A 27,878-nucleotide genomic window follows, 5' to 3' on the forward strand; every position below is an offset into this window, starting at 1 on the left:
GGGTTTATTGATTCTATATGCGAAAATGTTTAAGAGGAGCGTAGGTGCTAGCATTCAGTTATCTTTGCTTTCTTTGATTCAAGTTTAGTTAATACAATTTGGAGAACTTTTATACTCTATTCTGAATACAAGCAACAACCATTTTAACCTCTAATATCACAGTCGAGCAGCCTTTTTATCCGTTGTTTGATTTAACCAAAACTCGATCGTCCGAACGAGCCCGTCAATCTCCTGTATGGTATTGCCAGCATGCAAACACACCCGCACGCGCTCCTTGCCGGCAGGAATGGTGGGCGGCATGATGGCTCGCACCACGAATCCACTGCGCTGGCATACCGCGGCCAGTTCACGCGGCAGGGGACTGCGCAGCGAGAATATCGGCGAGCTGGGGAAATGGTCCACCTCAAAGATCGACGGGTCCCAGGAGTCGAGCTCTCGGAGTCGGTTGCGAAGATACAGGATTAATTCTTGCAGCTTGTCCTGGAGCTGGGAGATGTTAGACAATCTTCTCTTTCAGGCACAATTTATGACTTACATGCTGGGTCTCTCCTTCGGATAAAAGCTCGTAGGCTGTGCGGATGGAAGCGAGGAATGGAAATCCCAATGCAGTGGTGTAGATCAAACTCCGTGCGTAATTGATCAAGTAGTCTCGGGTGTCCGCGCAGCAGAGTACAATGGCTGACAAGTTAGCTCTTGATCCTCGATCACGCGGCATCAGTAGCTTACCTCCATGGCTAGCTAAAGCCTTGCCAAATGTATGCACCCGTATGAACATGCGATCCTCCAGGCCCATATCCTGAACAACGCCAGCCCCCCGAGGGCCAAATGCCCCCGTGGCATGTGCTTCATCCACGATGAAGTATCCGTTGCCAGAAGTCAGCAGTCGGTCCACGATCTGCACAAACTCTTGAATCGGTGCAATGTCCCCATCCATGCTGTAGATGGATTCTACGGCAATGAATACATTGCGCGACCCGTCCTGAATCAACGGGTCGCTCTCAATCTGAGACCGCAGCACCTCCTCAAAGCTTTCAGGCGAGCTATGAGAGAATTGAACCCGCTTTCCCGCTCGCGATAAACGCATGCCTTCTCGGGCACTGGCGTGGATGAGTTCATCATACACGATCAGATCCCCCGGCTGCGGAATGGAAGACATCACGCCGACATTGGCGTCGAATCCCGAGTTAAACAGAAGGCCTTTCGGCGCTCCGTGGAACTCGGCGATGAAGTTCTCCAGGTCCTCGGCATAGGTGGAGTTACCGTCCAACAGCCGTGACCCTCCGCTGGCGAATGGATACAACGGAGGAGCTTGCCGGAGGTGCTCTAGCAGACGATTGCGATATGCCGAGGACGTGGACAACGATAGAAAGTCATTGGATGAAAAGTCTACTGACGATTGGGGCAGCACAGTGAGTTTTCGTCGAGCCGCCTTGAGCTCTCTGCGCCGTAGAGCCTGTCGCAATGACTCACGTAAACACTTGGGCGAGGAACGATCCATTTGTTTACTATACTAGCCGGCGGGGATTGTTGGTGCGGGGAATAGGGACGATCTCGAGGGGGCATTCCACGACCGGGAGAAGAAAAGGGAAATGATCGAAGACGCACACTTCATAAAATGATGAAACCAACATAGCGGCTGCAGTCCAGAGGGGGGCACTGCCATTATCACCACCCATCACACCGGGACGTGGAGCCCGGGATTTTCACGTCGAACATGAGCAGAGTGGATCGGTTGCCGGCACAGGAAGCAGCAGGGCACAGTTCAGTGGTGGCTTATTTTGGTCATTTCGGCTATCCCTGAGGCCCTAGTGTGATCTAGTCGGGGGCGTTGAAAAGACATTGAGACCCACGGCGGAGCGTCGTCAGGAACGGGGAAGAGAGAGAAGAAAAAAAAAAAAATCAAAAATAATAAAAAAAAAAAAAAAAAAAAAATGACCGTTGGGGAGGCGCTGGCTGCCTGAGTGCCTGGCGTGGCGGGCTCCCAATGAGCCTCGGTCAGCCATGGTTTCCCTCGGACGGATTCCTATTCTTAGTTCCATACTCCTGCTGCGACTGCGACGGAGTACAACTAACTACTAATAGAAACCATTGAACATCCTGCCAATTCCTGATTGCTCGTCCATTTCATTCCGTCCCAGCTGAACGGCCATGGCCCCCGTGGGAGCTGCCCTCTGGCGTTCATTGCGCGCTCATCAGGTCTACGGCGCCAACACTGACGTAGGCAAGACCATCGTCTCGACGATTCTGTGTAATGCCGTCCAGCGTCAGAAATCGCCGGGAAAAGCAGCATTCCTAAAACCTGTCTCGACGGGTGCATTGGACGATGCGGACGACCGGTAAGTGGGCCTGTCTGCGCAGAAATTTCGTCTATTGACAAGGATTGTAGACATATGCAACGCTACGCGGCTGGGGTATCGACTAAGTGTCTTTACCAATTTGATGAACCGGTCAGCCCACATATTGCGGCTCAGCAGAAGAATTCCACGGTATGATGGCCCCTCTCGTGGATCAAAGCGGGCAGAATGCTCACTTTTGTTAGATCCCCCGGGATGATGAGATCATCAGCTCGGTTCACAAGACTCTCTCCGGCTGGGCTGGCAGCGATGTGAACTTTGCGCTGGTAGAGACCGCGGGCGGTGTTCACTCGCCAGGACCCAATGGCAACTCCCAGGCAGATCTGTATCGACCACTCCGTCTGCCTATCGTGCTGATTGCGGATTCTCGTCTTGGGGGAATTTCTTCGTCGATCTCGGCCTATGAGTCGCTGTTGCTGCGAGGCTACGATATCCACTCCGTCTTACTGTTCCGCGACGATTACTACCAGAACCACGAATATCTGAATGCGTACTTTCAGAAAAAGAGCATTCCGTTGGTTCCGCTGACTCCCCCTCCTTCCAAGCCGACGTCACTGGACGCCGAATCTTTAGCGCGAGATGAGGAAGCCATGGCCACATACTACGGCCGTGTAGCGCAGACTACGGACATCGAGGGTCTCCTGGATCAGTTGACTGCCAAGAACACCGAGAGACTTGATCGGTTAGAGGCCATGGCCAGCCGTGCGCATGACACCATTTGGTACCCGTTCACGCAGCATCATGGCATGGCCCCTAAGGATATCACCCCAATTGACTCCGCCTACGGGGATTATTTCCAGACATTCTCGAAGGGCGATGGGGCAGGCCAGGAAGGTAAGCTTCAAGCCACATTCGATGGTTCTGCGTCGTGGTGGACGCAGGGTTTAGGGCATGGCAACCCCGATCTATCCTTGTCGGCGGCTTACGCCGCGGGACGGTATGGGCATGTGATGTTCCCCGGGAATATCCATGAACCAGCGCTGTCGCTGGCGGAGTTACTGATCCAGTCAATTGACAACCCGCGTCTCAAGAAGGTTTTCTACACGGACAATGGCAGTACGGGCATGGAGGTGGCCGTGAAGATGGGACTGCGAGCGGCATGCGACCGGTACGGATGGGATGCCAGCAAAGAGCAGATTAGCATCCTGGGGCTCAAAGGCAGCTACCATGGCGACACCATCGGTGTGATGGACTGTTCAGAGCCCTCCACCTTTAACCAGAAGGTCGAGTGGTACCGTGGCCGCGGATATTGGTTTGACTTCCCCCAGGTAAAAATGTCCCAGGGTGTTTGGAAGATCGAAATGCCAGCAGAGCTCAACGATTCACTGGGTCCCGATCTGGAGCTTCCGTCCCTGAACGCCGTTTTCGACGTTGAAGAACGGGTGCGATCGGATGCCGGGCAACGCTACAAGCAATACATTAAGAGTACCATCGAGACATTGGTCCGTGACAAAGGAATGAAACTTGGCTCTTTGATCATGGAGCCTGTCATTCTGGGTGCTGGAGGAATGCTATTTTGGTAAGCCCCGATCATACCCCGGGACTAAGATCAGTCGCCTAACAAACTCAGCGATCCTCTCTTCCAGCGTTGTCTTGCCGACGTTGTCCGCGATCACCCTGACTTGTTCGCGTCTACAACCCGCGCAGCACAGACGGCGACGTCATGGTCTGGCCTGCCGATCATCCTCGACGAGGTCTTCACCGGGCTTTACCGTCTTGGCCGCAAATCTTCGGCCTCCTTCTTGAACATCGACGCCGACATCGCAGTCAACGCCAAACTTCTCACCGGCGGACTCATCCCGCTCTGCACCACAATGGCCAGTCGGGAGATCTTCCAGGCCTTTTCGAGCCCGGAGAAGAGTGATGCCCTGCTGCATGGACACAGCTACACTGCCCACGCCGTCGGCTGCCAAGTGGCCGTGGATTCCCTGCAGACCATGATGAAGATGGAAACCAGTGGGTCCTGGGACGAGTACCGCGCGGACTGGCGTGTACCGGAGCCCGTTGGTCGCGAAACATCCAGCGGCGGGAAGTGCCCCGAGGTCTGGAGCGTGTGGTCTCACCGGCTAGTGCACGATCTATCGCATGCAGCTAGCGTGGACGGGGTGTTTTCCGTGGGAACCGTTCTGAGCATCTCCTTGAAAGATCTCCACGGAGGAGGTAAGTCGAAACAATCCCCATCTTCGTGCTCGATTGTGGCCGATCCCAGCCGGCTAACATGTGACGTCCCCACCGCGCAGGCTACACGTCAACGGCAGCTCGAGGCCTTCAGGAGAGACTGGCGGCCGGCGGTCCGACATTCGCCGTGCATTCCAGAGTTCTCGGCAACGTCCTTTATCTCATGTCGAGCGTGACTTCGAAACCCGAGACACTGGGCGAGGTAGAAGCCATCTTGCGGGAGGCGTTGATTTAACGACACGTAATCAAGACAATATAACGATTTATTCAAGAGACCGATATGACGTGTTCTAGATATTCATCCCCGGGAACCATCGCCCGAGGCCCTGCGTGGGGAATAGGTTCATGGAATCGTTCGGTTCTCGCTCGGCGAGACGATAAGGAAAGAAGGCTATTGTCGGCCCAAGACGTGGACACCAGCGTAGGTATCGTAGACACAGGGCGCGGGGTCCTCCGGCTAAACGGTAGGCTCGATTTTCGTTGCTTTACCGGGAACCTCTAGCGGCTAGTTCTCCGTAGCCAAGAACAATATTTCCGTCAATCGAGTGTCGATCGGACGATTGATGATTTCATGGTTGCAGGGACCAGGCACGCCAGCCCTTTATCGGAAGTCATCTGAGAATCGCACAATTAAGCGAAATCCCAGAGAGTTGCAGTAGAAAATCAGGATGCCAGAGAGTCAGGAACACTCTGCCCCGTTCACCGGCAGCCCGAGGAGAGTCTCGGCAGCCAATCACAGGGCGTACAAAGTATGAGTCAGCCGCCCACTGTGTTTATCTGATTTTTTGTTTCTTTTGTTTATTTTGTTTACTTTGCTTCGTTTGGTGGATTTGGTTGATTTGGCTGGTTTGGTTCATTTGGTTGGTTTTGCTGTTTCCTCTTCAAACTCCTCAGTCCTACTCCGTACTCCGTAACCCACTCCATGATTATTCCAGATGCATCAGTTCCTTTGGTCCGGTCATCTCAGGTTCTCAACTCCCGGCAGTCAGTGGAGACGCGATAGTGTTGAATGCTCTCCCGATCTGCACGCCGCTCACAACCTCAGACTTTGGCCCGGCGTCTTGGCCGGCCACGCTTCAGGTACCAGCCATTCCTCCAGTTGAGGATCTCCGTTGAATTGATCTCCCGCGCTCTCAACGTGATCGCTTTTCCCATCCTCGATCGGTCATTCCTGAATCCGATTGATGTCCGCCCGCGATGACGTTCCCTCGGGGTGGATATGCTCGACACCACACGGGTTGAACGGGCGTTGGGGTCAACAAGGCTGCGAAACACCCTCCCCACGATGACGGCACTGCGTTCTTCCCGACGAGGGGGAGAGGAGCCACAGCAATGTTATTTGGATTATCTTGTCCGTGACTGGTGCTATACCCGCTTTAGCTTTGGCGGCGGCCCGCCTCGTTCTCTCGCCCTCTCTCTTCCCCCACCCGTGAGTAATCCATCAATTGCTGCCAGTCACTGCCTGTGTGTGCGCCCACTTCCCCTCCTCTCCATTCGATCTGTTCATTTCCCGAGGTGCTTGATTTGTTTTCCGCCTCGACGTCTTATCACTCTTTCTTTCGCTCTTCCCCCCTCATTCCATTTGTTACGTTGGTGATCACTGTCTCGACGCATCCACACCGCGATCATGTCGCTTCCTCTCCCGCGGTCCCTACCCCGGACCCTCCTAAAGAGATCCTACGGTACTGTCCAGCAAGCCCCTAGTGCCGCCTCCCTGAACAGCAGAATCCCAATTGCTTTGCAGGAGGCCACCGGGGCCACCGTTCCGCGCACCAATTGGACCCGCGAGGATGTCCAGCAAATCTACCAGACCCCGTTGAACCAGCTTACCTATGCCGCTGTGGGTGCTCCCGTTCTCTCTAGCCTCCCCGTGCATCGATCTAACGAGTAAATGTAGGCTGCGGTTCACCGACGCTTTCATGACCCTTCCGCCATCCAGATGTGCACCTTGATGAACATCAAGACGGGCGGCTGCAGTGAGGACTGTTCGTACTGCGCTCAGTCGTCGCGCTACGACACCGGATTGAAAGCCACGAAAATGAGTCCCGTCGACGAAGTGCTGAAGGCTGCCCGAAACGCCAAGGCGAACGGGAGTACCCGTTTCTGCATGGGTGCCGCCTGGCGTGACATGCGCGGCCGCAAGACCAGTCTCAAGAATGTCAAGCAGATGGTGTCGGGTGTGCGCGAGATGGGCATGGAGGTCTGCGTGACGCTGGGCATGATCGACGAGAACCAGGCCAAGGAGCTGAAGGATGCCGGTTTGACGGCCTACAACCATAACCTCGACACTTCTCGCGAATTCTACCCGACCATCATCACCACTCGATCGTACGATGAGCGACTGAAGACCCTGTCCCATGTCCGCGACGCCGGAATCAACGTCTGCTCCGGTGGTATTTTGGGTCTGGGCGAGGCCGACACCGACCGTATCGGTCTGATCCACACCGTTTCTTCTTTGCCTTCGCACCCCGAATCCTTCCCCGTCAACGCTCTCGTCCCCATCCCCGGTACCCCTCTCGGAGATCGCAAGATGATCCCCTTCGATAAGCTTCTGCGAACTATTGCCACGGCCCGTATCGTCCTTCCTGCCACCATCGTGCGTCTGGCCGCCGGTCGCATTGCCCTGACCGAGGAGCAGCAGGTTGCCTGCTTCAATGCCGGCGCCAATGCCGTCTTCACGGGCGAGAAGATGCTGACGACCGACTGCAACGGATGGGATGAGGACCGGGTCATGTTCGAGAAGTGGGGATACTACCCCATGCGCAGCTTCGAAAAGGGTGACGAGGTCTCGCAACCGGCAGTGGAATCCACTCCGGAAAGTGTGTCGCCTGCGCCGGCCGCAGCGACCACGTCGTAGATAGCGTGTTCCCCGCACTTTTTGTTTGTTTACTCCGCCGAGCGATGAGTCAGTCCGAGATGAGGCATTATTACGATCCAATAGAAGCAATGCGATCGGCAAGATTCACCGTATGACCGTGCTGCCCCCGCGTAGATTTGATTCGACCCGACTGATTCCGCGCTTCTTGGACATCCCTTGGCGCCGAAGTGGCATCTCTACGCAGTACATCTTTCCACTTTTCTGCCCCCTTGCGTTACTCAAGAAAAGTCAAGAGCGTTGCCTAAACGGCCGTCACATGATGGTGTGTTGGCTCTTACTCTGCGAGGAGGGATAGTCGAGTGTTCTCCGCCCAGTTCTCCGCCCCTCTCCCCGTTTCCTCTCCATCCACGAACTCATCCTCCATCTCCCTTCACTCTTTGAACAATCTCAATCTTCTTAGACTTAACAAACTATCGTCTATCATTCACTCCTCCCGTCCGGTCCAAATTAGGCAGTCCGGCAGAGAACCTAGTGTCCTCCGCTCGTCACCGGCGAGAAGTCCGTATCTCTCCACCCTCTCTTCGGGCATACCAATCCTGGTGGCAAACAGAATAGGCAGATACAATCTTCAGTGTAACAGAATGCTTGGAATTACGTGTTAACAGGTGTTAGCTGCCCGTTACCCCTCAATTGCAGTTTTGTTGAAGCTATATAAGGCCTCCTCTAGACCCCGTTGAACAATAGGAAGTGCAAGTCTACGCATCACCAGTCAAGGAAGATACAGTCAAAGAAATCCATCAATTCTATATGCTATGATCTCATTACATGCAAATATCGAACATATCCAATCAATCATTCCGAAATATGTGCGAGCGAAAATTCATCACCATGTCATACCAGGAAAGGCCAGCCGTTGGTGATCATCAACAGTCGCGTGGGGTTTCGCGCTGCGAAAAAGGATCGTGACTGCTCTGCTTGATGTGCAGTCATCCTGATCCTTCTGTTCTGGTAGGTTTCCTGGGATCAGCAGACTTTTGAAAAAGATAACTCGTATCCTAGGCATTCGTGACAACGCCCGGGCATCCAGGTCCGACTAAACCATGGAATGCTCGACCTTCATGTCCGTGGCCTGAGTGTCCGATCGGCTCATCGTGGGATAGCGGCTGAAATCACCGGGCAGCTTTCGCTCTTCTTTGCCCTTGCCGAGACGCTCCTGACGTCGGAAGTAGATACGCTTGGCCCACTTCCAAGTTTCAACGCCTAGGAAGAAGAGGATCGCTTCCACGATCACGACACCCCATTCCCAGGAGATAGGCTTGTGTTTGAACACCACGGTGTTGATGACAGGGATGTAAAGAATGGGGAAGGTGGTCACGAAGCCGATCATGATACCGAAGAAGAGGAACTTGTTGCGCCAGACATCGAACATCCACTGGGTGAAGTATCGGTCCGAGTCGGGCTGCATACGGAAGAAACTACGACGCATGTTGATCTGCTCCCAAGCGAGGAAGAGCGCGAACCAGGTCATGCAGACGAAGGTGGTCGCACGAGCACGGTACACAGTGGTACATTCGTCCGAAGCATTGCTGTTGCAACCGCTGGCGAGGTCGCCGTCGCCCCATCCGAACATCACGAGGGAGAAAGAGGCCAGGCAAAGAGCCGCCATCCAAACGCCATAAACGAGGGTGTCCACAATGACTTCCCAGGTGAAGATACCTTGTTTCTATCGATGGTATTAGCGATGATCATCAAGCAGCGAATATGCGGGAAATAAAAACTTACACTCTGAGGGGGGCGGTTCATAATATCCGGCGCAGCAATTTCCATTCCCAATCCCATATCAGGAAGACCAGAGGTAATCATGATGATCCACAAGATTTCTACAGGAGCAATGGGGAAGACCGATTGTCCGTTTCCATCCTTGAATACAAGACCAATGAGCAGGGTGAGGGCCAGGCCAACGTTTTCCGCCAACAAATGCAGGACGAATTTCTGAATGTTATCGAAAATGCGGCGACCCTCCTCAATTCCATTGATAATAGAGGCAAAGTTATCGTCAGTCAAAACCAGTTCGGAAGCATCCTTGGCTACGTCAGATCCAGCCTGACCCATGGCAATACCAACATCGGCGCGCTTCAAAGACGGCGAGTCATTGACACCATCACCGGTCATCGCCGCATACTTTCCTCGGCGGTGCAGCGCGTCGATCATACGGACCTTGGTGTTGGGGGCGCAACGAGCAATCACCAGGGGGAGCGTGGGCAGGTCATCAATTTCGTCTTCGGTCAGCTTGTCAAACTGGCTGGCAGTCATGACCATGGCATCGGCAACATCCTTGGACAGACGGTGCATATCGGCGGGAATAATGCCAACCTGGGCAGCGATCGCGCGCGCAGTACCGGGGTGGTCACCAGTCACCATGTGGACCGAAATACCAGCACGATAACACTCTTCAATAGCACCGGCAGTTTCAGGGCGAGGGGGGTCATAAAGACCGATCAGTCCGCAGAAGGTGAGCTCCTTTTCGACTTCTTCACGAGGGGGCACTTCGTCGCCCTTCACAGGCAGGGGGTTTTCCCGGCAGGCAAGGCAAAGAACTCGAAGACCCTCCTTCGCAAGCGCTTCCATGTTCTGCAAGATCTCCTCCTTGATATTCCCATCCAGGGGAACAGGCTCAGAGCCGGCGGTCCAGACAATGGACGAGCAAGATTCAATGACACGTTCCACGGCACCTTTGGTGAAGATCATCTCGCGATCTTGGCTGGCGAAAATAACAGACATCTTCTTGACGGTAGAATCGAAGGGATACTCAGCCTTCTGGTGCCAGAGAGCCTTCTCGCCCTTGGTCCAGCGATCACGGCCCCAGTTGAAGCGGGATGCGAAAACCTGGATGGCAATGTCGGTGGGCTCACCACGGGCCTGCCACTCGTCGGCATCAGACTTGTGCACGTGGGCAAGGTTAGCCATGGATGCAACGTTGAGGTACTCCTCCAACGCTTTGTTGTCCTTCAACAACTCCTCGGCCTGGGTCGGCTCTCCGAGGGTCTCACGGTCAAGCTTCACAGGGGGGTCAGAGAGCAAGCTCAGATCACCCTCGTAGGGGTTGAATGGGTCGCTAGACGCTCCCACGGAGTAGGTACCCATGGACGGGATCCAGGCCCTTCTGGCAACCATGCGCCCTTGGGTAAGGGTTCCGGTTTTGTCTGAGCAAATGTTAGACACAGCGCCAAGTGCTTCCAGAGAGTCAAGCTTTCGAACAATGACATTTCTTTCAACCATTTGCTTGGTTCCTACCGCCATGGTAATGGTCAAGACCACCACGAGACAGGCAGGAATCATGGCCAGGCCTGTTGCCACTGCATAGATGATGACTTCCTTGTCGTTGCGCATTTCGTTGGCACCCTCGACAATGATGGCGAGAACCACGGCAATGGCAAAGAGCAGGAGCGCCAGCTTCGAGAGTTTGCGCTGCAGGGGAGTTCCGACGTTGATGCCCAGAAAACGACCGACGGCATCCGTGCAGGTGAGGGTCCATGCCTGCACGTACCAACGCTTCTTCGTTTCTCCCTCGGGGCCACGCTTCACCGGTCTTCTCTTGGAGTCGTTAGCACGAAGAGCCGCGGCGATGGCTCCGATTTCAGTTCGCATTCCGGTACCGACAACCACACCACGGGCGCGGCCTCGAGTGACTGTGGATGAGCTGTAGGCGATGTTCAGGCGGTCTCCGGGACCGGTGTCGTCGTCAAATACAGAGTCAACCTCCTTCTGCACGGGCAAAGACTCTCCGGTCAAGAGAGCCTCGTCGGTTTCAAAGTTCATCGCGTCCACGAGTCTAGCAGCGAACAGGTTAGCGTCTAGCCATTTTCTTTGCTCAGGCGAGGATTCATACCTAACGTCGGCGGGGACGGTATCGCCCACTTTGAGTTCAATCATATCTCCGGGAACAATCTCCGAAGCAGGCACCGTGGCTGTCTTTCCGTCTCGCGTGGCAACTCCCGTGGGGGAACTCAGGGATCGCAACGAGTCCATTGTTTTCTCCGCCGCATAATCCTGGTATACACCTACGACGATATTGAGACCGATGACGGCGGCAATGACACCACCTTCGATCCACGATCGGATACCGAAACTGACGGCCATGGCAATGATAAGGACCTACGAGGCGATTGAGTATTAGCGCATGTCAAGCATTGACGGGAGGAAAAGGCATGGATACTCACCAGCATCATTGCGTTGGCAATCTGTCGAATAACGATTTTCACCATCGAAACGCCTTCGCCACCTTCCAATTCGTTGGGGCCATATTTGCTCAGGCGTTGCTTGACTTCGGCATTGGTTAGACCTTCCTCCGAGTTGACGGAAAGTTCCCGGAGGACGTCTTCGTATGTGAGGGCGTGGGCGGGTTTGGAGAGCGGTTGCTCAGTCGCACCCAGCGACTGATCCTTTTCGTCGCGGGCCATCTTCTGTGTGTCTCAGATGGAGCGAAGCGGGAGGGTGGTGAGATAGGTAAGATGAGATGGGAGGGAGTGAAAGAGGGGGGAGGGTGTGTATTGTGTCGAAGTTTGGATCTACTAATGAAGCTTTGATCTCTTAGGGTGGCTCCATATAGATTGTGTCCTCAAGAGAATGTGAGTCCATACACGAACCTGCGAAAGAGACACACCGGGTTGGAAATGTAGATCCTACTGTTTTAAACTTCCACCTTTCAGAAGGTCGGGGGAAACCATGGCCTATTTAACTCAAAGTCGCCGGATGACGCGAAGGCAAAGTCATACTCTTGGCGGGCATGCCAATTCGAATCTCTCCATTCTCACCCAGCGTCGGCATGCCAATCACAGGGACGCATGGCACAACCTTCTTGGCATCGAACCTTGGACCACGGAGGCGACGATGCTGGGAATGTACATGGTTGACGGGTATGACGCAGACGACCGGCCGCCCGCCACGTGAGACTCGGCTTAGGCTCGGCGGCAACGCTGAATACGCGAACCGAGGGGTGGCGACAGGCCGTGATTGGCCACCGCACCCTGCATCTCCAGCGGGAGCGCCAAGGCTCCCGCGCCCGGAAGAGCCTTGGCGGCTCTTGGGGACTTTCCCGCCTTCGGACTGCCTGGAGGGTTGGTGTCTCTTGGCGCGCAGCAGGAGGGAGGGGTCTGAGAGCCACTCACAACCCTAAATGCAACCCGTCGCGCCTCCTGAATGGCCTGGGCGTCCTGGCGGTTGATCCACTAGTCTGGTCTGAGTCTGCGGCCGTTTGGTTTCTGCTGCTATCATCGCCCGGTCTTAGCCGACTTATCCGACCCAACGGCTGCCCTATCTCATTGGACCTGTCGACTTTTTGCTTTTTCGTCTGCAATCGGGCTCCGGAATACGGCGGCATGGGCTCGTGTTTCGTTTCCGGAAACGAAACGAGTAGAACCTGGCGTGTCCCTGGGCCCTAGGACCAGCCCCAATTCGAAATGGCGGGTGATCGGCCGAGCACCGATCTGGTCGGCGTGGAAGTCGGAGCGGTGCTTTTGTTTGGCGCCGTGAGTCTAGTTCCGATGGGAGTCCAGTGATGTGATTTGATTTGGTTGCAGTTTCTTCTAATCCCCGCCTTTCCCCCTCCCCCTCCATCCTTCAGTTTTGCGCCCCATCCCCAGGATCACCCTTGATGCATGAGAGAATTTTCCATGCATTGGCCGGTTTCTACGAGGGTGGGCGGTGTCGCGTTGGGGACAGACGGGGAAGGGAAGGGGAGTCCGCGTGGGATTGACAAACATGTGCTTGCCCTCCTGTGTCTCCCATCTTCCGGCCTTTCCCTTCTCCCTGTTTCTTTGAACCCGACAAGAAAGAAAAACAAAAAAAGAAAACGATTTGACCCGAACCGGAAATCCGACAACAGTGTCATTATTATGCGCCATCATCGTCGAACCGCAGCAGCAGAAGCCCGTCGAGGCCACGAACTCCACCCGGAACCAGCCAATGACACCGCCCGCCAAGTCACCGTGGAACGAAGGCTAGAAGGACAGACCCGGTCGGGCCACCGGGGGGGCCATACGTACAGGAATCTTGGTAGGGCTGCTGATTGTCGCTGGTCCTTATGCCAATGCTTGGCTCCTGGACAGTGCGGGGACAAGGCTGACTCTAGCGCCTCTTGGCTCTCCTTCATGGAGTCCGGACTAATCCGCCTGGGATTCTGGGACTCTCGGCTTTGGGTGAGGTTTACGCCGTAGGGGTTGGCGTTCCCGTCCTTCGTACGATAGTCCTGATACGGCTTTCTTGTCTCGTAGGTAGGGTCTTGGGTAGAATCCACCGGACCCTCTTCCCTTTTTTTTTCCTCCCCTGATTTTCATTTCCCTACCGTCTAAGGTTCCATCGAATCCTATCGAATGTTTTTTTTTTTTTTTTTTCTGTCTCTTGGCCTCGTCCAACCACCCCGGAATTGCCCCTGCTGCAGCCATCGCAACAAGTTCCCACTCGCGTTTGTCTTGCGTCATTCCGGGCTTATCACCAGCACATATGCCCAATACTGCCAACCCCGACCTTGCCTGTTCCAGCAATCCCCACATCCGATCTTCTGGGATTGTCGGTGGGTATGGAAGCAGGGAAGGGACTGGTTTACGGAGTTGGTGGGATAGTGGCATTCCCAATGTGACGATATGATATGATATGATACGCCCATGGACCGGGGTTGGCTGGAGTGCATGTACATGGGACAGACACTAGATGGAGTACCGACTCGGTATCCGACTCGGAGATACGTAGGATTCTGTTATTGTTTTTGTTCCCTCACACAGGTACATACTTACGACTACTTCGGAACGAGGGCAGACGGAGTCCTGGGGGATGGTGATGAACGTGTACGTCGGTCTGTCGCTTCTCCACACGTTGTTCCAATCACTCGTGTTCCCCGTCCGTCCTGTCCACTCCATATCCACATCATCGCATATCGCATCATCCGGGATAGATCAGATGCGGTGAGTCTGTTCACTAATGAACGCATCTGCCCTACGTATGCTTAGTTTCTTCAGTTCCCTGTTTGATGACGCTGCCAACGCATCGGAAGAGAAAACCGGAATCGCCCCCAAGTGAGCCCGAGCTGACACCATGAAGATCAACATTTTCCTCGGTGAAAATGAACGCGTAGAAATGAACACCCTTGAGTGCAACTGTCGTGTGTCAGTCTGACGGATGAAGCGAGCGAAGCAACACGACAAGACAAGATAAATGCCCTATGCCCTGCACCCTGCACGTCACTTTTCTTACGTCGTAGTACAGACGCAGTACCTGTGCTTAACAGGCGTTACTATTATTTGTCGTTAATAAGAGGCGTTTTATTAGTGGGGAGTTGTTACGCAGTACTGTTTCCGAGTCAGCAGGATCCGGGGTGTATGCGTAGTGCCACCTACGCCGTACGTAGTATAGGGAAGGAGCTGGGTGACGGTGTTGACATCACGGGCCTGCTTTTCTTGGCGTGGTCTTCTAGACCTGTCGATTTCTTTCCTGTGGAGTTATTATTAACTAGTAGTAGTATGGAGGAGTTAGTTCGGAGTGTCGATGTCGCCGAGCCGAGTCGAGTTGAATCGGTCATTTGCTCGACTTGTCTTTCCGAGGACGAGGACGAGGGACTCAATGATTGATTGATTGGTTGATTTGATTGCCCTGGTTTGGTCGACTGTAGATGTGTAGATGTAGGTATGTATGCATGCAGATGACCTGTCTCGAGCTTATGGTTCGCGAGCTGGCGGCGGAGTGCATACGCAGTATCTACTTGTTGGCAGATTCAATCTATCTGATTGATCCTGATCCTGATTAGATAGAGTAGAATAGAGTATGTGACACGGCAGATGGTGTGTCGTGTCAGTTTAAAGGTCTTGGGAGGACTTATTGAGCTTGTTTGATACGGGTAGAGTAGGTATATTTCTCTATAATCTCGGATGGATTTACTAATTGCAACTCTACTCTGTATACGATTTATTACAGTATGCTGTCTACTCCGGAGTAAGCTGTGTCCCTGGATTTAACCAATTGAAACTAACACATTGGTCAGTTACTAGTATTCAATTAACATTAACTACCTAACTAGTCGTAAGTCCTGATATCCTCCGGAGGATATACCATTGGACACAGGTCCGTTGAACCCAACCCATATGGATTACAACAATCCCATCTCCCCTCTACCCCGCCCCTAGTTAATGAGTTCTGGACCCTCCATGTTTCCCAATCCAGCATCTCTCGCCAGACAGAGTATAAACCGTCCAGACTGCAGCTCCTCCTAACCCCTCCGAGACAGCCAAGCCTGTAATCTGACCTGTTCGTAAAGGGAAACTGTCGCGTGCGGCGCTAGAGATTCGTGATTTATGGGTTTTTACGTGGAGATTGGGATTTGTATCGTTTTTTGGATCTGGTTTGGATCGCTATGGCATAGTGGGCAGTAACTTGTAAGTCGTGGTTAGTTAGTGTGGGTGTATTCTTTTCGTTGGCTTAATGATTGAGTTCCCGTCAAGCCATTGACTTCGTAATGACATAACCCTACCAAAGTACCTGTGAACCCTCCCTTGCATTCTGTGTCGAATTAAATTTAATTCAAAATTCAATTAAAGAATGAATTAAATTAATTAATTGCGAAAATATAAATGTCCGATCACGCGATGCTGTCGATCCCCATCCCTGTCGGTGTCGGTGTCTGTGTGTCTCTCCGCGGAGAGACTGCCAGGCAGACAGGCAAGGCAGGGTCTAGTGGTGTGGTAAATCATAACGGGGATGTTATAGACTACTGGACATGGATTATTTTTGGTCCTTTGAATTATGTTTATGCGGTTTGTGTAACTGGTTGTTCAGTCCTCGGGTTCATATTTCTTCCTTCTTACCTTCTCTTCTCCTTCAGGTTATGTATCCAGATGAGTGTAACTACACAGTAATCCGTACTAAAGACAAGGATCAGAATGAATACATAGAATAGCCCCCATCCGGACGGCACACTACCCACTCATTCACTATCAGGACCTCGGGCTGGGCTTGGACTTGGGCGGGCTTGGATCCGCCGGAGACCGGGTATAGTGGGTTCTGCTGGGTCTTGGAGTTGGCTGGATAATAATAATAGAGGTGGTAGATACGGAGGCCCTGTCCCTACTCCCTAGTCTATTCCTATTCATAGCCTTTGTCCAGTGCGTGAGGGGCAAGGCTGACTGCACTGCTGAGGCCAAGAGTTTAGTCTCGTCTAGTCTAGTCTGGGACTCTGGGAAGCGAATGAGGTGGGACGAGACGGATTCGTTCTTCCTTCCTGGTCTTTTTGCTTTTTGGAAAATAAGAATGAACGAATAATAATATTTGTGGCAGGTCTGGCGCTTCGAGAAGGATTCTAGAACCTTCGGCTCTAACTGGCTCGTTCTTTGGTCTGATTCTTGTCACGCGGTGACTGGCTCCAGCGGATTCGTCACGGTGCAGATAATGCTATCGTCACAGCTGGAGAAGGTCGTTATTGGTGGGTTACGTTTGCTGAGTTCAGATTCGTCAGATTGGATTGGTCTTTGGGGCTAGAGGATAGAGCTAGAGGCTAGAGCTGGTTGGTGCTACGAAGTCAAGGGCTAGTCGATACTATACACAGCATGGATATACTTCGACTGAACCCGGACACAGGCCGGTTGCGAATCCCTTCGTCTGCCGTGTCATCTTTCAGTCAAGGGTGAATCGGTCTAGATCGTCCGGCCATCCTGCAGATGGAGGATGGAATCTGGGAAAAAAACAGGTCCGGTCCCCCCGGATCAGCTCGTCGAACTGACGGCTGACCCGGCTGTAGTTCTGCCCGTAGCGGCCCAGCTCCCGCAGTCGGATCGACACCCAATCTTGATAGATGGCGTCGCGCGTGGCGATGCCGGCCAGGAACAAGGGCCACACGATGCGGACCGTCAGTCGGGGTCGGCTGCGATGCAGCTTCAGCGCCAGCTCCAGAACGAGCGAGACGGCCTCGCCAAGAGACAGGATCTCCTGTTCTTCCCGGTGCTGCTCCGGGGTGTCCGCCGTGCAGAGATGGAGGTAGACGATGGTGCTGTAGAAGGTGATGGATGCCCAATACACCGTTTCCATCACCCTCCGGCCGTCTCCTGCGATCTCACAGGACGGCGCAGCTTTGGCGGAGGAGAGGAGAGAGTCGAATTCCTGCAAATGCCCGCGAGGTCAGTTCCAGTGGTTCGGTCCCGAATGGAAGGCCAATTTAGCCGAATGAGGGAAAATAGACAGATGCCAAGTCTTACGTCGGAAATCGTTGCAATCTCGTCGACTATCCGCCGATACGAAGTCTGGGCCCCGGCAGAGCTGCCCAGGCAGCTGGGCAAGCCCTGTCGGTAAAATTCGGTGATATGGAACTGGGTCACATGGCTGCGGTGATACAGGGTCAGGCCAGGGAGGTTCTCCATGTCATCCAATTGGGCCGTCACCGGATACGCCTCCCCCCAGAACCGCGCGGGCGACTGTCTACTGATCCGGTAGAGCTCGGGCAGACTCAACTCCGTCGTCCCTGATTCTGCGCGGATGAAGCACCGAAAGAGATCAATCTCGTCCACTCCCACGCTGCCTGGTCCGCAGAACAGCGCGCCCGGGGTGAAGAAGTACAACGTCCAGAGCAGAAACAGGGGCACCGACGTCGATCGCAGTTTGCCATTGTGCCGCTCTACAGGCGCGCAGGCCGATTGGGAAAGACTACTACTCTCCCCATCCATGGAACAGCTTTCCGCCGGCGCCTCGGCGGGACTCAGGCCAGCCGTGATCGCTGCTGGGGGCGAGGACAGGCTCTCGTCGCGGGGCTTCAGCAGAGGCACGACATGCTGGGACAGCATGGACAGAATGCCGCGCACATGGACGTTGATACCGGCGGCACCACTGCCGAAGCGATTCTCATAATCGACCATCAGCCAGAGGGTGATGAAGACGGCCTCGATCTGGGCGGGCGACTTCACATCGCGCTGCAGGGCGTCACGCAGGCCCGCCATGGCGCGGCCGTAATGCGACCGGCCGTCGAGATCGCACGAATCACCGGCGGCGCTGCGAGCACGTGCGGAGACGTCGTGGCGACGAGATCGGTGGATTTCGCTGGAGCTGCTGGCCAGAATCATGCTCATCACCATGGGCTCCCGCACGGCCACGCGGTGGTACGCATACGAGATGGTCGACCACGGCCAATGCTTCCCCAGAATCATCACCAGGGCGGAATCTTGGAGATAGGCCAGACAGGCCCGGTCGGCGTGGGACAGCGCCAGAGAATTGGCGGCCTGGAGGACCTCGGGCGAAGAATCCCGCGCGGGAAGCAAAGGGGCCTGCAAGGGCGTCGTCCGTTTCCTGGCGGCGCGGTGGTCCTCCGTCGCTTGGCTCTTCTTGGACGGGCCTGGCGCTGTTGGTGCTGCTCCTGCGGCCCTCCGTGGGATGGGTCCGCCCTTCCACTCGCAGAGAATGCGCGCTGCGGCACATCGTCGACACTGCGGCTCGCGATGCCCGGCCACGGCCAGCTTTTCCTCGTCGCATTTGACCTTGCGGATTCTACACGTCCGACAGCCTGGGCTCGATGAGCTTGTGTCTCCATGCGATTGCCCTCTCCGACATGAAAGGGAATTGAGTGGATCCTTACCGGTCTTAGAGCGTGCTTTCCTGCCAAGCTTATGCATTGTCACCCAGCCTGACGTGGCCCGTCTGCTCCACTGGCTTGGTGTCTCGGCTATCGCAGGCCGTTGCCATCGACGTTTTCTCTCTCGTAATCGTAGTCGGATGCAGTTGGAGACCTGCACGGTTGAAACGGCGACGGTCTTGAGTGCGGACGGGGGGTTAAGTGTTGGAGTGTTGGAGACGAGACAAAAGGAAGGCCAGCCGCGGGGTGGTCGGCGGGGAAATACGATTCATCTCCACTTGACTGGCCTTTGCCAACTTGCTAGACTGATTAATGCAGAGTCTCTACGCCGCAACAATAATTTCTGAGGATTTCGGCGAGTGCGCAGTTGCCCCATCGGGACTAGCGCCAGCATGCCGACGCCGCGCCTCTGATTGGCTGCGTCGGCACAGTCACGTGTGGCTTATCGCAACCGCCAATCACGGGACTCGGCGTCTGGATGCCGCATTCGGCAGTTGCGGCCTGAGGCTGCCGATTGGGTCTGTGATAAGAGTCAGAACCAGCCTGGTTGTAAAGATAGACATGATCTGCTCGAAGTGATGGCATCGGATATCGGCACGCAAATGATGCAATTTACATTCCAACGGGGAACGTGAGCAACAGTACACTAGGTTGATGTAGTTGGTATATATAGCGGTCCCTATAGAATCCCCGCCCGCTCATAACCAGGTAGAACAAAGTAACCATCCTGAAATCAACCACAAAATGAAAGTCTCCCAAACGCAAACCCGCTTCATCGAAAGCGTCCAAGCAGCTCTCCAGAAATACGACACCCAGCTCAAAAGCATCAATCACAAAGTCCGCCCCTCCCCCTCCCCTCCCCTCACCAAATCCTATACTGCATACTAACCACCAACAGATCTGGTCGAACCCCGAACTCGCCTACGAAGAGCACCACGCCCACAACGCCATCTGCGAGCTCTTCGACACCCTCCACTCGCAAGGCTACGAGGTCCGCCGCAGCGTCTATGACCTCCCCACCGCGTTCGAGATCGAATTCACGCACGGCTCCGGCCCCGGCTCCGGCCGCGTCGTGACCTTCAACGCCGAGTACGACGCCCTCCCGGGCATCGGACACGCCTGCGGCCACAACCTCATCGCCACGAGCTCGATCGCCGCCTTCATAGCAACCTGCGAGGCGGTGCGCGCGCAGGCCCCCGCGGACAAGCCCCTCACCGTGCGTCTGCTCGGCACGCCGGCCGAGGAATCTGGCGGCGGGAAGGTGAAGCTGCTAGAGCGGGGGGCGTACCGCGATGTCGACGCCTGCTTGATGGTTCATCCGTTTCCGATCGTGACGAACGATACCGAGCTGCTGAGTATCGCGACGGTTGTGCCCGGTGGGTATTTGGCGAATGATAAGGTGAGAGTGACGTTTACGGGGAAGCCGGCGCATGCGGCGGCGGCGCCGTGGGAGGGCATTAATGCGCTGGATGCGGTGGTTGCGGCGTACGTGAATATTGCGCTCCTGAGGCAGCAGATTCTGCCCAGTCAGAAGATTCACGGCATCATTGTTAATGGCGGGGATCGGCCGAATGTGATTCCTATGTCGGCGTCGGTGGATTATTATGTTCGCGCGGCGAGTGTGAAGGCGCTGAAGCCATTGACGGAGAAGGTGGTGAAGTGTTTTGAGGCGGCGGCGACGGCGACGGGGTGTAAGGTTGATTTTGAATGGTAGGTTGATTGGATGAGGCCCGGGGCTTTTGGGGTGGAGTGGTGCTGATGCATTCGATAGGGGCATCTCGTATGCGGATCTGAAGACGAACACGCCGATCTGTCAGAGCTACGTTTCGGCCATGCGAGTCATGGGCCATCATACGGTGTTCGACAACGCAGGGAAAGGCGACGAGCGGTTTGGCGGCGGGTCTACGGATATGGGTATGTCTGGTGATGTTGGATTGATGCAGTGCTGACAGATTTAGGAAATGTCTCGTATGCTGTGCCTGGCTTTCACGGGATGATGGCCATCCCCGTTGACGGAGTCAATCACACACCTCAGTTCACGAAGGGCGCCGGATCGCCCGAGTCGCATCGGCGGAGTATCTACTGCGCTGCAGGAATGGCCGTTGTGGCGTGTCAGGTTCTGGTGGACGATGAGTTTGCCCAGGAGGTGAAGGCGGATTTTGAAAAGAAATCCGAGGATTAGCTTTGATACCACCTCCATGCCCAGAATAGCTCTTGATAATTATCTATTATATTAGTAGTCTTAGCGACTGGGACAGTGAAATTACGCTTATTATGCATCATATCGAGTGCTATTGTACACCCTCTCGGTGGCATGGACATCGCACCCACTAAACGTGTGCGCTGCTGAACATCATGAAAGCAAGGAAAGTAGTGCTATAGAATTCGATAACCTAAAGAATCACACAAACTCCCCATCCACCCACTCCTCCCAACCCACCCCCAACACCGTCTCCTTCGAGACTTCCCCCTCAATCTGACTCTCCCACTTCCTCGCCGCCGTATCCGCTCCCTCCCCCGTATTCTCCCACTCGTAGTACAACGGCGTCGCCCCCTCCGCCATCGTCGTCCAGCCTTCTGCATGAATGATTCCACCCAGCTGACAGTGCTGGTAGATCACGCGCGCCAGCACCCGCCACGGCCGTCCCAGGTACACTTTCCCGGCTAACTCGTCCTCGAGGCCCGGGGCGGCGGAGACCGTGCACCCGTCGAACGCGTACCATGCCGGGTCGGATTCTTCTTGCCGGGACATCGCGGTTACGAAGCCTTTGCCGGTGGAGATGACGGTGCAGGTCGAGAGGTAGGCGGACGCCGCGCCGAAGATGTAGTCGACGGCTCCTGGGGAGTGTTAGATTTTTTGACTTGGGGGAGAGGAGAAGAAGGGGAGGGTATGCCTTCTATATAGCAGTTCTTGTAATACTGGGTTCCGTCTTTGGCGTATAGCGTGTCCTGGTAGCTGATGAATTGGCAGGCGTAGAAGGCCATTTCGTTGCCGTTGGCCGAGAGGCTAGATTCATTTCCTTTTAGCTCACCATCCCATAATCTCTGACCCATCAGACAGAGAAAAGGGGGAAGAGAGAAACATACGCCACAGCCTGCGCCCCGGCCCCGAACCCATTCACCACGTTCACATTATAAATACTCAGCCCGTCACTCTCCGCGGCCAGCGTGGCGCTTTTGACCAGCGACCCGGCCTCCGGCGAGGAGATCGTGTGCGTGATCGTCACCGTGTTCTGCGCGTAGGTGGTTGTGTCGTTGGTCTCGCCGTAGATGGTTAGTTTGCCGCGGTATTTGATCACCAGTTGCTCTTCGTAGGTGCCTGCGGCGATGTAGATGCATGCGGACGAGGAGTCGGCGTCGAGGCTGTCGATGGCGGCGGTGATGGTTGTGTATGTGCTGTTGCTGCTGTGCTGGTCGACGGTGATGCAGTCTGGCGGGGCGGTTGTTCGGGTGGTGAGTTTGGGGCTGATGGTTGGGTGGGTGAGTGTGAGGATGGGGAGGATGAAGAGGATGAGTGCTGTTAGGGGAGACATCTCGTAGTGGAAATGGGGATCAGAGTGACTGTAGGGCTGACTGGCAGGATGTGGGAAACGGAGAAAGAAGGCAGCTCATGCATGCATTTATATGCTGGCGAATGGCCATGCTTAGGCGATGAAAGCAGATTTCTCCGTCTTGCCATCATTGCCTGATGCCGTGCATGATTCGCATCAATCGAAGCTCTCCAGCTGAAACAAGCCAAGCGATGGAGGCGGAGAAACTCATCCGGCATTTCCAATCGATTCTCACGCTGGCGTTGTATTCCCTCGAATCAGCTCTGGGGTTTGCGGGAATTGAATGCCGCGTTTAGGCAATGTAAGGTGATCGACACTGTGCTACTGGGGTCTTCGGCTTGCAGAGGTAAATCATAATCAGTAAATCTACTGCATGGCATCTGATATATACGCCTAAATTCATACATCCATCAACATTCTACCGTTGATTGTTCATTACATCTCCGTCTTGCATCTGCCTCACGCGGTGGCGATCTTGTCCGTCACGTACAAGTCAACGTACTTGTCCACCTCGTAGCCCTCGATGGCTGCCTTGTTCTGGCCCAGCTCAACCAGCTGGTCGATGCGAGCCTGGTCGAAGTGAGCCTGCAGGTGGCGCTTGTACTTGTCCAGGATCTCGGGCTTAGCCTCCTCGCGACGCAGACGATGACCCAGAGGTGCCTCCACGGAGACCTCCTCCAGCACCGTGCCGTCATTCAGAGTGACCGTCAGCGCGTTGGGGATGGTACGCTTGCTGGGGTCGTGGTAGTCCTTGGTGAACTGGGGGTCCTCGACGCAGCGGATGCGCTGGCGAAGGGTCTCGACCAGGGGAGAAGTGGCGGCCTCCGATCCGTCGGTGTAGTCGTTGGCCGTCAGTCGATTAAATGCCAGCATAGTGGCCACCATGTACTATTCTAGTTAGTCTGTTGTTCACTTGACTCCAGGACCGTCAAACTCACCTGAACGCAGTGGTCACGGTCGGCAAAGTTGTCCATCGCCTTGAACTGCTTGTCGATGATGCGGACGCAGGCCTCGTGCGTGCGGTTGGTAATCTCCTTGATGTCCTTGGCGCTCTTGCCCATGGCCGCCAGCTTCTTGTTGATGATCTGAGCAGCCTCAATAGCAGTCTGCGAGTGGAATTCCGCTATTCTCAGTTAGCAAGATAGTCAAAAGCTACGGCGTCCGCCCTCCGCAACAGCACTCACCAGGATAAGAAACCTTGAACAGAACGTTCTCCATGACATAGCTGCCGTACGGACGCTGGAACTGGAACTTGTTGCCCTTGAACAGAACGTCGTAGAATCCCCAGACGGGAGCCGACAGAACGGTGTGCAGTCCGCTCTCGCCCTTCTGCACCTTCAAAACCAGGTTGACGGCCCGCTGGCAGGCATCACCCGCAGCCCAGGACTTCCGCGACATGGTGTTCGGGGAGTGACGGTAGGTTCGGAGACTCTGTCCGTCCACCCACGCCTGCGTGATGGCGTCGGCGGTCTGCTTCTCGTTCAATCCCAGCATCTTGGAGACGACGGCGGTGGTGGCCACCTTGACCAGCACCACGTGGTCCAGCCCGACCTTGTTGTACGAGTTCTCGAGCGCCAGCACACCCTGGATCTCGTGGGCCTTGATCATGGCCTCCAGGACGTCCTTGATGGTAAAGATCTTACCACCCGCCACGTTGCCACCGGCGCGGTTGGTGCGAGAAACCCAGTCGGCAACGGCCAGGATACCACCGAGGTTGTCGGACGGATGACCCCACTCGGCGGCCAGCCAGCAGTCATTGTAGTCAAGCCAACGGATCATGGCACCGATGTTGAAGGCACCGTTGACCGGGTCGAGCTGGTAGGGGGTACCGAACACCCGGGTACCGTTGGGAACCACCGTGCCCTCGACGATGGGGCCCAGCAACTTGGTGCATTCCTTGAACTTGAGGGCTTCCAACCCACATCCTAGGGTATCGAGGAAAACCAATCGCGCGGTATCATACTAATGAGCGGGCGGACGACGTTAAAAACCAGGGGATTTCAATCAATTGCGATCGGATTTTCAACAATTGACACATGGTGGGATCAGGGAACCGGCTTACCGCCAAATCGGAGTCGACCTTGTAGCTGTGGATGTAGTCGGCCATGTCCTTGATCTCGGGGTCGTAGGACTTGTCCACCGGAGCGGCGGGGGCTGCTGCTGCATGCTGGAGGGAGGCCATGGTTGAGAAGCGAGACGTACGGGGGGTTGAGGAATTGACGGAGGATAGAGGAGAGCGAGAAACGAAAGAAGCGCCCGGTCTGGAGACGGAAACAATGCGGGACTGGAAAGTGCGGGGAGACCTGTGGGTCAGCCGTCTCAGCGCCGAACACGAGGCAGACATGATGGGATAAGAGAGAGAGAAAGAGGAAGAAGTATACCAAGTGTGAAGTATTCAAGGAGGAGGGGAGAGGAGAGGAGAGCTGTGAGGAGAAAGGAAGAAGAAAAACGGTGGGCGAAGAGGAAGAAAGGGAGGACAAGAGCCTCTCTGGTGACTCCGGGCCGAGGCCACGCGGTTATTGCCGGCTGCCGATGATTTCATCCTTACAACGAACAATCACTTCGCAGTCTCGTTCATGCAGGGGTTGGTTTTGGCGTCTAAATTCCATCCGAACGGTCGCAATCTCTCCAATTGATGTCTCTTCCTGTCCGTCATCCCCCAAATCGAGCCCGTCGTCAATTGCGCCATCTCAGCGCCGGTCGGTTGTGGATGCCGCCTCAAGCATGTGCGGTCGATCTCTTCCTTTCCCCCAGAATTGGGGCTCCGCTGACTCACCCGTTTAGGCCCAGAGAGTGTACAGTCTCAGAACTATACAGTCTCTTCTTATTGACTCCTACATCTTCCCTCCTCAGTGGATCTTATGGACCAGGTCTCAGAGCCTCAGATCAGACCATGGATACACTACCCTCCTGCAGTCCCCCTTTCTTTCTATTCACTACTCACCCGCGTTTGCTCTCACCTATCATACTGCTGTTCTTTGATCCGGGCCTCATTTGGTTCTTGCTGGTGAATGTTTTCAATGTCTCAGCTCGCCATAATCAAGCCATAATGTATTTGCCGCCGGTGCCTAAAGGTCTCTCCTTATCATCTCCTCCTCTTCTCCCCTGCTCTACTCCCTACTCACCTTCACCTTCACCTTCTTATCTTCCCACCTGCCCACCTTTGACATCCTGACATCCTGACATCCTCACCCTTCATACAGCTCGCCCTATTCTTTCCTCAGGATTCTTCAGTCAGATTCAGCTCTCTTCATCCTATCTAGAGCCTGATTTCTTCTCTATTGACATGGTCTTCTCCCTGCCAAGCCCCTGATCATCACACATCTTACCTCATCCTTCCCTCTGGATTTCATCCCATCCTGAGTAGGATCCCCGAATTAAAGGATAATCGTCTATTATACCCTCCTTTTACTCTCAATCATTGATCGACATTCTCATTTCCCCGCTCAAAAATGAACGTAATCGAGATCATCGATGATGGCCAGCTCGAGACCAGAGATGACCGCAGCGAGACAATTGATTTCGAAGACGGGGATTCTGTCCGCCAAGTTGTCGATCTAACAGAAGATGAGGTACTCTCGCTCACCGAAGACGACTACTTAACAGATGCCGGCTTTGAACAACTGCTCTTAGGCTGGGGATCGGAAACCCGGACCGGCGCAGCAAACGCTCAAAGAACAGACGAGGTTTGCGTTGACGGCATCCTATACCGCACAGGCCAGTCTCTTCAGCTCTCGCGCGGAAGATACCTACGAATCCGCTCAGTTATTCAATACTCTGATGGGGAGATCTTTTTTCAAGGCTGGAACATGATAAAGACCCGCAGACATGTTGAAATTTATATCCCTAAAGGCGGAAACTGGGAGCACGAGCTACTGTGGCTTGAGAATGCAAACGATGAACAGATTAGTTTAACGGAAGTGCAAAAGATCGTGACAATCCATTTCACTAATTACTGCGATATCGCGAGCGACCCCCACAGAGGTTTGATCTGTCGCCTGAAGGAGAGGAGGCTGAGCAAGAGTCAAGCCTCAGTCCAATACATCTCAGCCCATGAAGCCGATGAAGGGTTTAGATGGCAGCCCAGAGACCTGCGTAACCTGTGGAGGGGTGAAACCCGCCCTTTTGGAGATGCCGTCAGATTTACCGAGAAGTTCTCCCAAGGCGTGGCCGATAGTTTAATGGAACCAGGCGATGCAGATGAAGACACGAAAAGAGCCCGTTGGTATACATTTGGTGACGGCTTCTGCGGCGCTGGAGGAGTCTCCTGCGGTGCCAATCAGGCAGGACTAGAAATCAAGTGGGCATTTGATGCGTCCCATCACGCAACAACTACATATCGACTGAATTTTGAAAATGCAGTATGCGAGCTAGGTACCATCGATTCTTTCCTCACTAATTACAAGCATTTCCAGAAGGTCGATGTCAGCCACGGATCTCCGCCTTGCCAGACATTTTCGCCAGCTCACACGAGGGAGGGCCAGAATGACGATAAGAATTCAGCGTGCATCTTCTCTTGTTCAGACCTGATAAAGACAGCCAAACCAAGAGTCCACACAATGGAAGAAACTGCCGGTCTTTTTAATCGACATAAAGAGACTTTTGATCGTGTTATCTTGGACTTTATCGAGATAGGATACTCGGTGCGGTGGGGAATTTTGAACTGCGCAAGTTATGGAATCCCTCAGTCTCGGAAAAGACTGGTGATCATTGCTTCGGGGTGGGTGTCCCTTCTTATGCTGATTCAGATCGTGTCCCTTCTTATGCTGATTGATCGTACTGACCTTTGCTAGGCCTGGAGAAGTACTTCCAATGTTTCCAGAACCCACACATGGTCCTGGGCTAAAGCCATGGACCACTATCAACCAGGCAATCGGTCACATTCCTATCCGAGCCCCTGACCACAATATTCAAGCAGCTTCCGCCGGTTGGGCCCCAAGGATGCCATATGACGGAAATGGACAGGCAAACACGATTACTTGTGGGGGTGGAGACGCGAACAAGAATTACCACCCCTCTGGTGAACGACGATTTACCAAGCGCGAATTCGCCTGTCTCCAAACTTTTCCACTGGGGTTTCGCTTCGGACCTGTCCAGACTCTCAGGCAGATAGGAAACGCCGTTCCTCCGGCGCTCGCCCGGGTTTTATATGGGGAGATCATCCGGTCACTGCAGCAAACGGACGAGGTTGAGATGCGACAGCTACGGGAGGGCTGAAATTCCTGTGTCTGCAATGGATTGATTCAGGGCGAATGGAATGCGGCGCGGAGGCGGAGTACGGCGGAGTATTGAGGACTTCAGTGGTTTAATTACTTACTTGAACTGATCATTCAAATGAATCGATTGAATCGCTCGAATAAATCGCTTGAATTGATCAG

The 27,878-nt window shown here is 54.4% G+C and overlaps 11 protein-coding genes across 11 annotated transcripts; 6 read left to right on the forward strand and 5 right to left on the reverse strand.

Moving 5' to 3' along the window:
* Window positions 1-79: 79 nt before the first annotated feature.
* On the reverse strand, window positions 80-1,864 carry P170DRAFT_456012 (aminotransferase class I/II-fold pyridoxal phosphate-dependent enzyme). Its single transcript, XM_024851589.1, has 3 exons — window positions 727-1,864; window positions 536-678; window positions 80-486 (listed from the first exon to the last, which is right to left on the reverse strand). The coding sequence occupies exons 1-3, from the start codon at window positions 1,496-1,498 to the stop codon at window positions 157-159; spliced, it is 1,245 nt and encodes a 414-aa protein (XP_024704671.1). The 5' UTR covers window positions 1,499-1,864; the 3' UTR covers window positions 80-156.
* Window positions 1,865-2,053: 189 nt separating this feature from the next.
* bioDA (adenosylmethionine-8-amino-7-oxononanoate aminotransferase) lies at window positions 2,054-4,807 on the forward strand. Its single transcript, XM_024849258.1, has 5 exons — window positions 2,054-2,336; window positions 2,387-2,486; window positions 2,540-3,873; window positions 3,925-4,514; window positions 4,595-4,807. Exons 1-5 carry the CDS (start codon window positions 2,149-2,151, stop codon window positions 4,765-4,767), a joined length of 2,385 nt encoding a protein of 794 aa, XP_024704672.1. The 5' UTR covers window positions 2,054-2,148; the 3' UTR covers window positions 4,768-4,807.
* A 1,352-nt stretch (window positions 4,808-6,159) lies between these two features.
* Window positions 6,160-7,389, forward strand: P170DRAFT_447038 (biotin synthase; the record flags this gene model as incomplete). The annotated part of the gene is made up of 2 exons (XM_024850847.1): window positions 6,160-6,372; window positions 6,430-7,389. 2 exons carry the CDS (start codon window positions 6,160-6,162, stop codon window positions 7,387-7,389), a joined length of 1,173 nt encoding a protein of 390 aa, XP_024704673.1.
* Window positions 7,390-8,133: 744 nt separating this feature from the next.
* On the reverse strand, window positions 8,134-12,229 carry P170DRAFT_408535 (cation-translocating P-type ATPase). The gene is made up of 4 exons (XM_024846737.1): window positions 11,571-12,229; window positions 11,240-11,505; window positions 9,133-11,182; window positions 8,134-9,073 (listed from the first exon to the last, which is right to left on the reverse strand). Exons 1-4 carry the CDS (start codon window positions 11,808-11,810, stop codon window positions 8,444-8,446), a joined length of 3,186 nt encoding a protein of 1,061 aa, XP_024704674.1. The 5' UTR covers window positions 11,811-12,229; the 3' UTR covers window positions 8,134-8,443.
* A 538-nt stretch (window positions 12,230-12,767) lies between these two features.
* On the forward strand, window positions 12,768-13,845 carry P170DRAFT_182961 (uncharacterized protein). Its single transcript, XM_024842669.1, has 2 exons — window positions 12,768-13,404; window positions 13,506-13,845. The coding sequence occupies exons 1-2, from the start codon at window positions 13,008-13,010 to the stop codon at window positions 13,676-13,678; spliced, it is 570 nt and encodes a 189-aa protein (XP_024704675.1). The 5' UTR covers window positions 12,768-13,007; the 3' UTR covers window positions 13,679-13,845.
* A 495-nt stretch (window positions 13,846-14,340) lies between these two features.
* P170DRAFT_475669 (uncharacterized protein) lies at window positions 14,341-18,989 on the reverse strand (the record flags this gene model as incomplete). Its single annotated transcript, XM_024853283.1, has 4 exons — window positions 14,341-14,501; window positions 17,115-17,490; window positions 17,586-18,880; window positions 18,953-18,989. The coding sequence occupies 4 exons, from the start codon at window positions 18,987-18,989 to the stop codon at window positions 14,341-14,343; spliced, it is 1,869 nt and encodes a 622-aa protein (XP_024704676.1).
* A 704-nt stretch (window positions 18,990-19,693) lies between these two features.
* P170DRAFT_384161 (M20 family metallopeptidase) lies at window positions 19,694-21,153 on the forward strand (the record flags this gene model as incomplete). The annotated part of the gene is made up of 4 exons (XM_024845670.1): window positions 19,694-19,786; window positions 19,848-20,659; window positions 20,721-20,863; window positions 20,908-21,153. The coding sequence occupies 4 exons, from the start codon at window positions 19,694-19,696 to the stop codon at window positions 21,129-21,131; spliced, it is 1,272 nt and encodes a 423-aa protein (XP_024704677.1). The 3' UTR covers window positions 21,132-21,153.
* Window positions 21,154-21,350: 197 nt separating this feature from the next.
* Window positions 21,351-22,524, reverse strand: pmeA (putative pectin methylesterase; the record flags this gene model as incomplete). The annotated part of the gene is made up of 3 exons (XM_024852277.1): window positions 22,037-22,524; window positions 21,844-21,956; window positions 21,351-21,787 (listed from the first exon to the last, which is right to left on the reverse strand). The coding sequence occupies exons 1-3, from the start codon at window positions 22,480-22,482 to the stop codon at window positions 21,351-21,353; spliced, it is 996 nt and encodes a 331-aa protein (XP_024704678.1). The 5' UTR covers window positions 22,483-22,524.
* Window positions 22,525-22,845: 321 nt separating this feature from the next.
* Window positions 22,846-24,892, reverse strand: P170DRAFT_436956 (putative 2-methylcitrate dehydratase). The gene is made up of 4 exons (XM_024849259.1): window positions 24,563-24,892; window positions 23,685-24,462; window positions 23,439-23,623; window positions 22,846-23,388 (listed from the first exon to the last, which is right to left on the reverse strand). The coding sequence occupies exons 1-4, from the start codon at window positions 24,842-24,844 to the stop codon at window positions 22,960-22,962; spliced, it is 1,674 nt and encodes a 557-aa protein (XP_024704679.1). The 5' UTR covers window positions 24,845-24,892; the 3' UTR covers window positions 22,846-22,959.
* A 46-nt stretch (window positions 24,893-24,938) lies between these two features.
* P170DRAFT_183010 (uncharacterized protein) lies at window positions 24,939-25,814 on the forward strand. Its single transcript, XM_024842670.1, has 2 exons — window positions 24,939-25,226; window positions 25,285-25,814. Exons 1-2 carry the CDS (start codon window positions 25,033-25,035, stop codon window positions 25,673-25,675), a joined length of 585 nt encoding a protein of 194 aa, XP_024704680.1. The 5' UTR covers window positions 24,939-25,032; the 3' UTR covers window positions 25,676-25,814.
* Window positions 25,718-27,765, forward strand: P170DRAFT_183044 (DNA cytosine methyltransferase). Its single transcript, XM_024842671.1, has 2 exons — window positions 25,718-27,220; window positions 27,294-27,765. The coding sequence occupies exons 1-2, from the start codon at window positions 25,953-25,955 to the stop codon at window positions 27,715-27,717; spliced, it is 1,692 nt and encodes a 563-aa protein (XP_024704681.1). The 5' UTR covers window positions 25,718-25,952; the 3' UTR covers window positions 27,718-27,765.
* Window positions 27,766-27,878: the final 113 nt, after the last annotated feature.

The sequence above is a fragment of the Aspergillus steynii genome (assembly GCF_002849105.1).
Source record: "Aspergillus steynii IBT 23096 chromosome Unknown P170scaffold_4, whole genome shotgun sequence".
Taxonomy (NCBI): domain Eukaryota; kingdom Fungi; phylum Ascomycota; class Eurotiomycetes; order Eurotiales; family Aspergillaceae; genus Aspergillus; species Aspergillus steynii.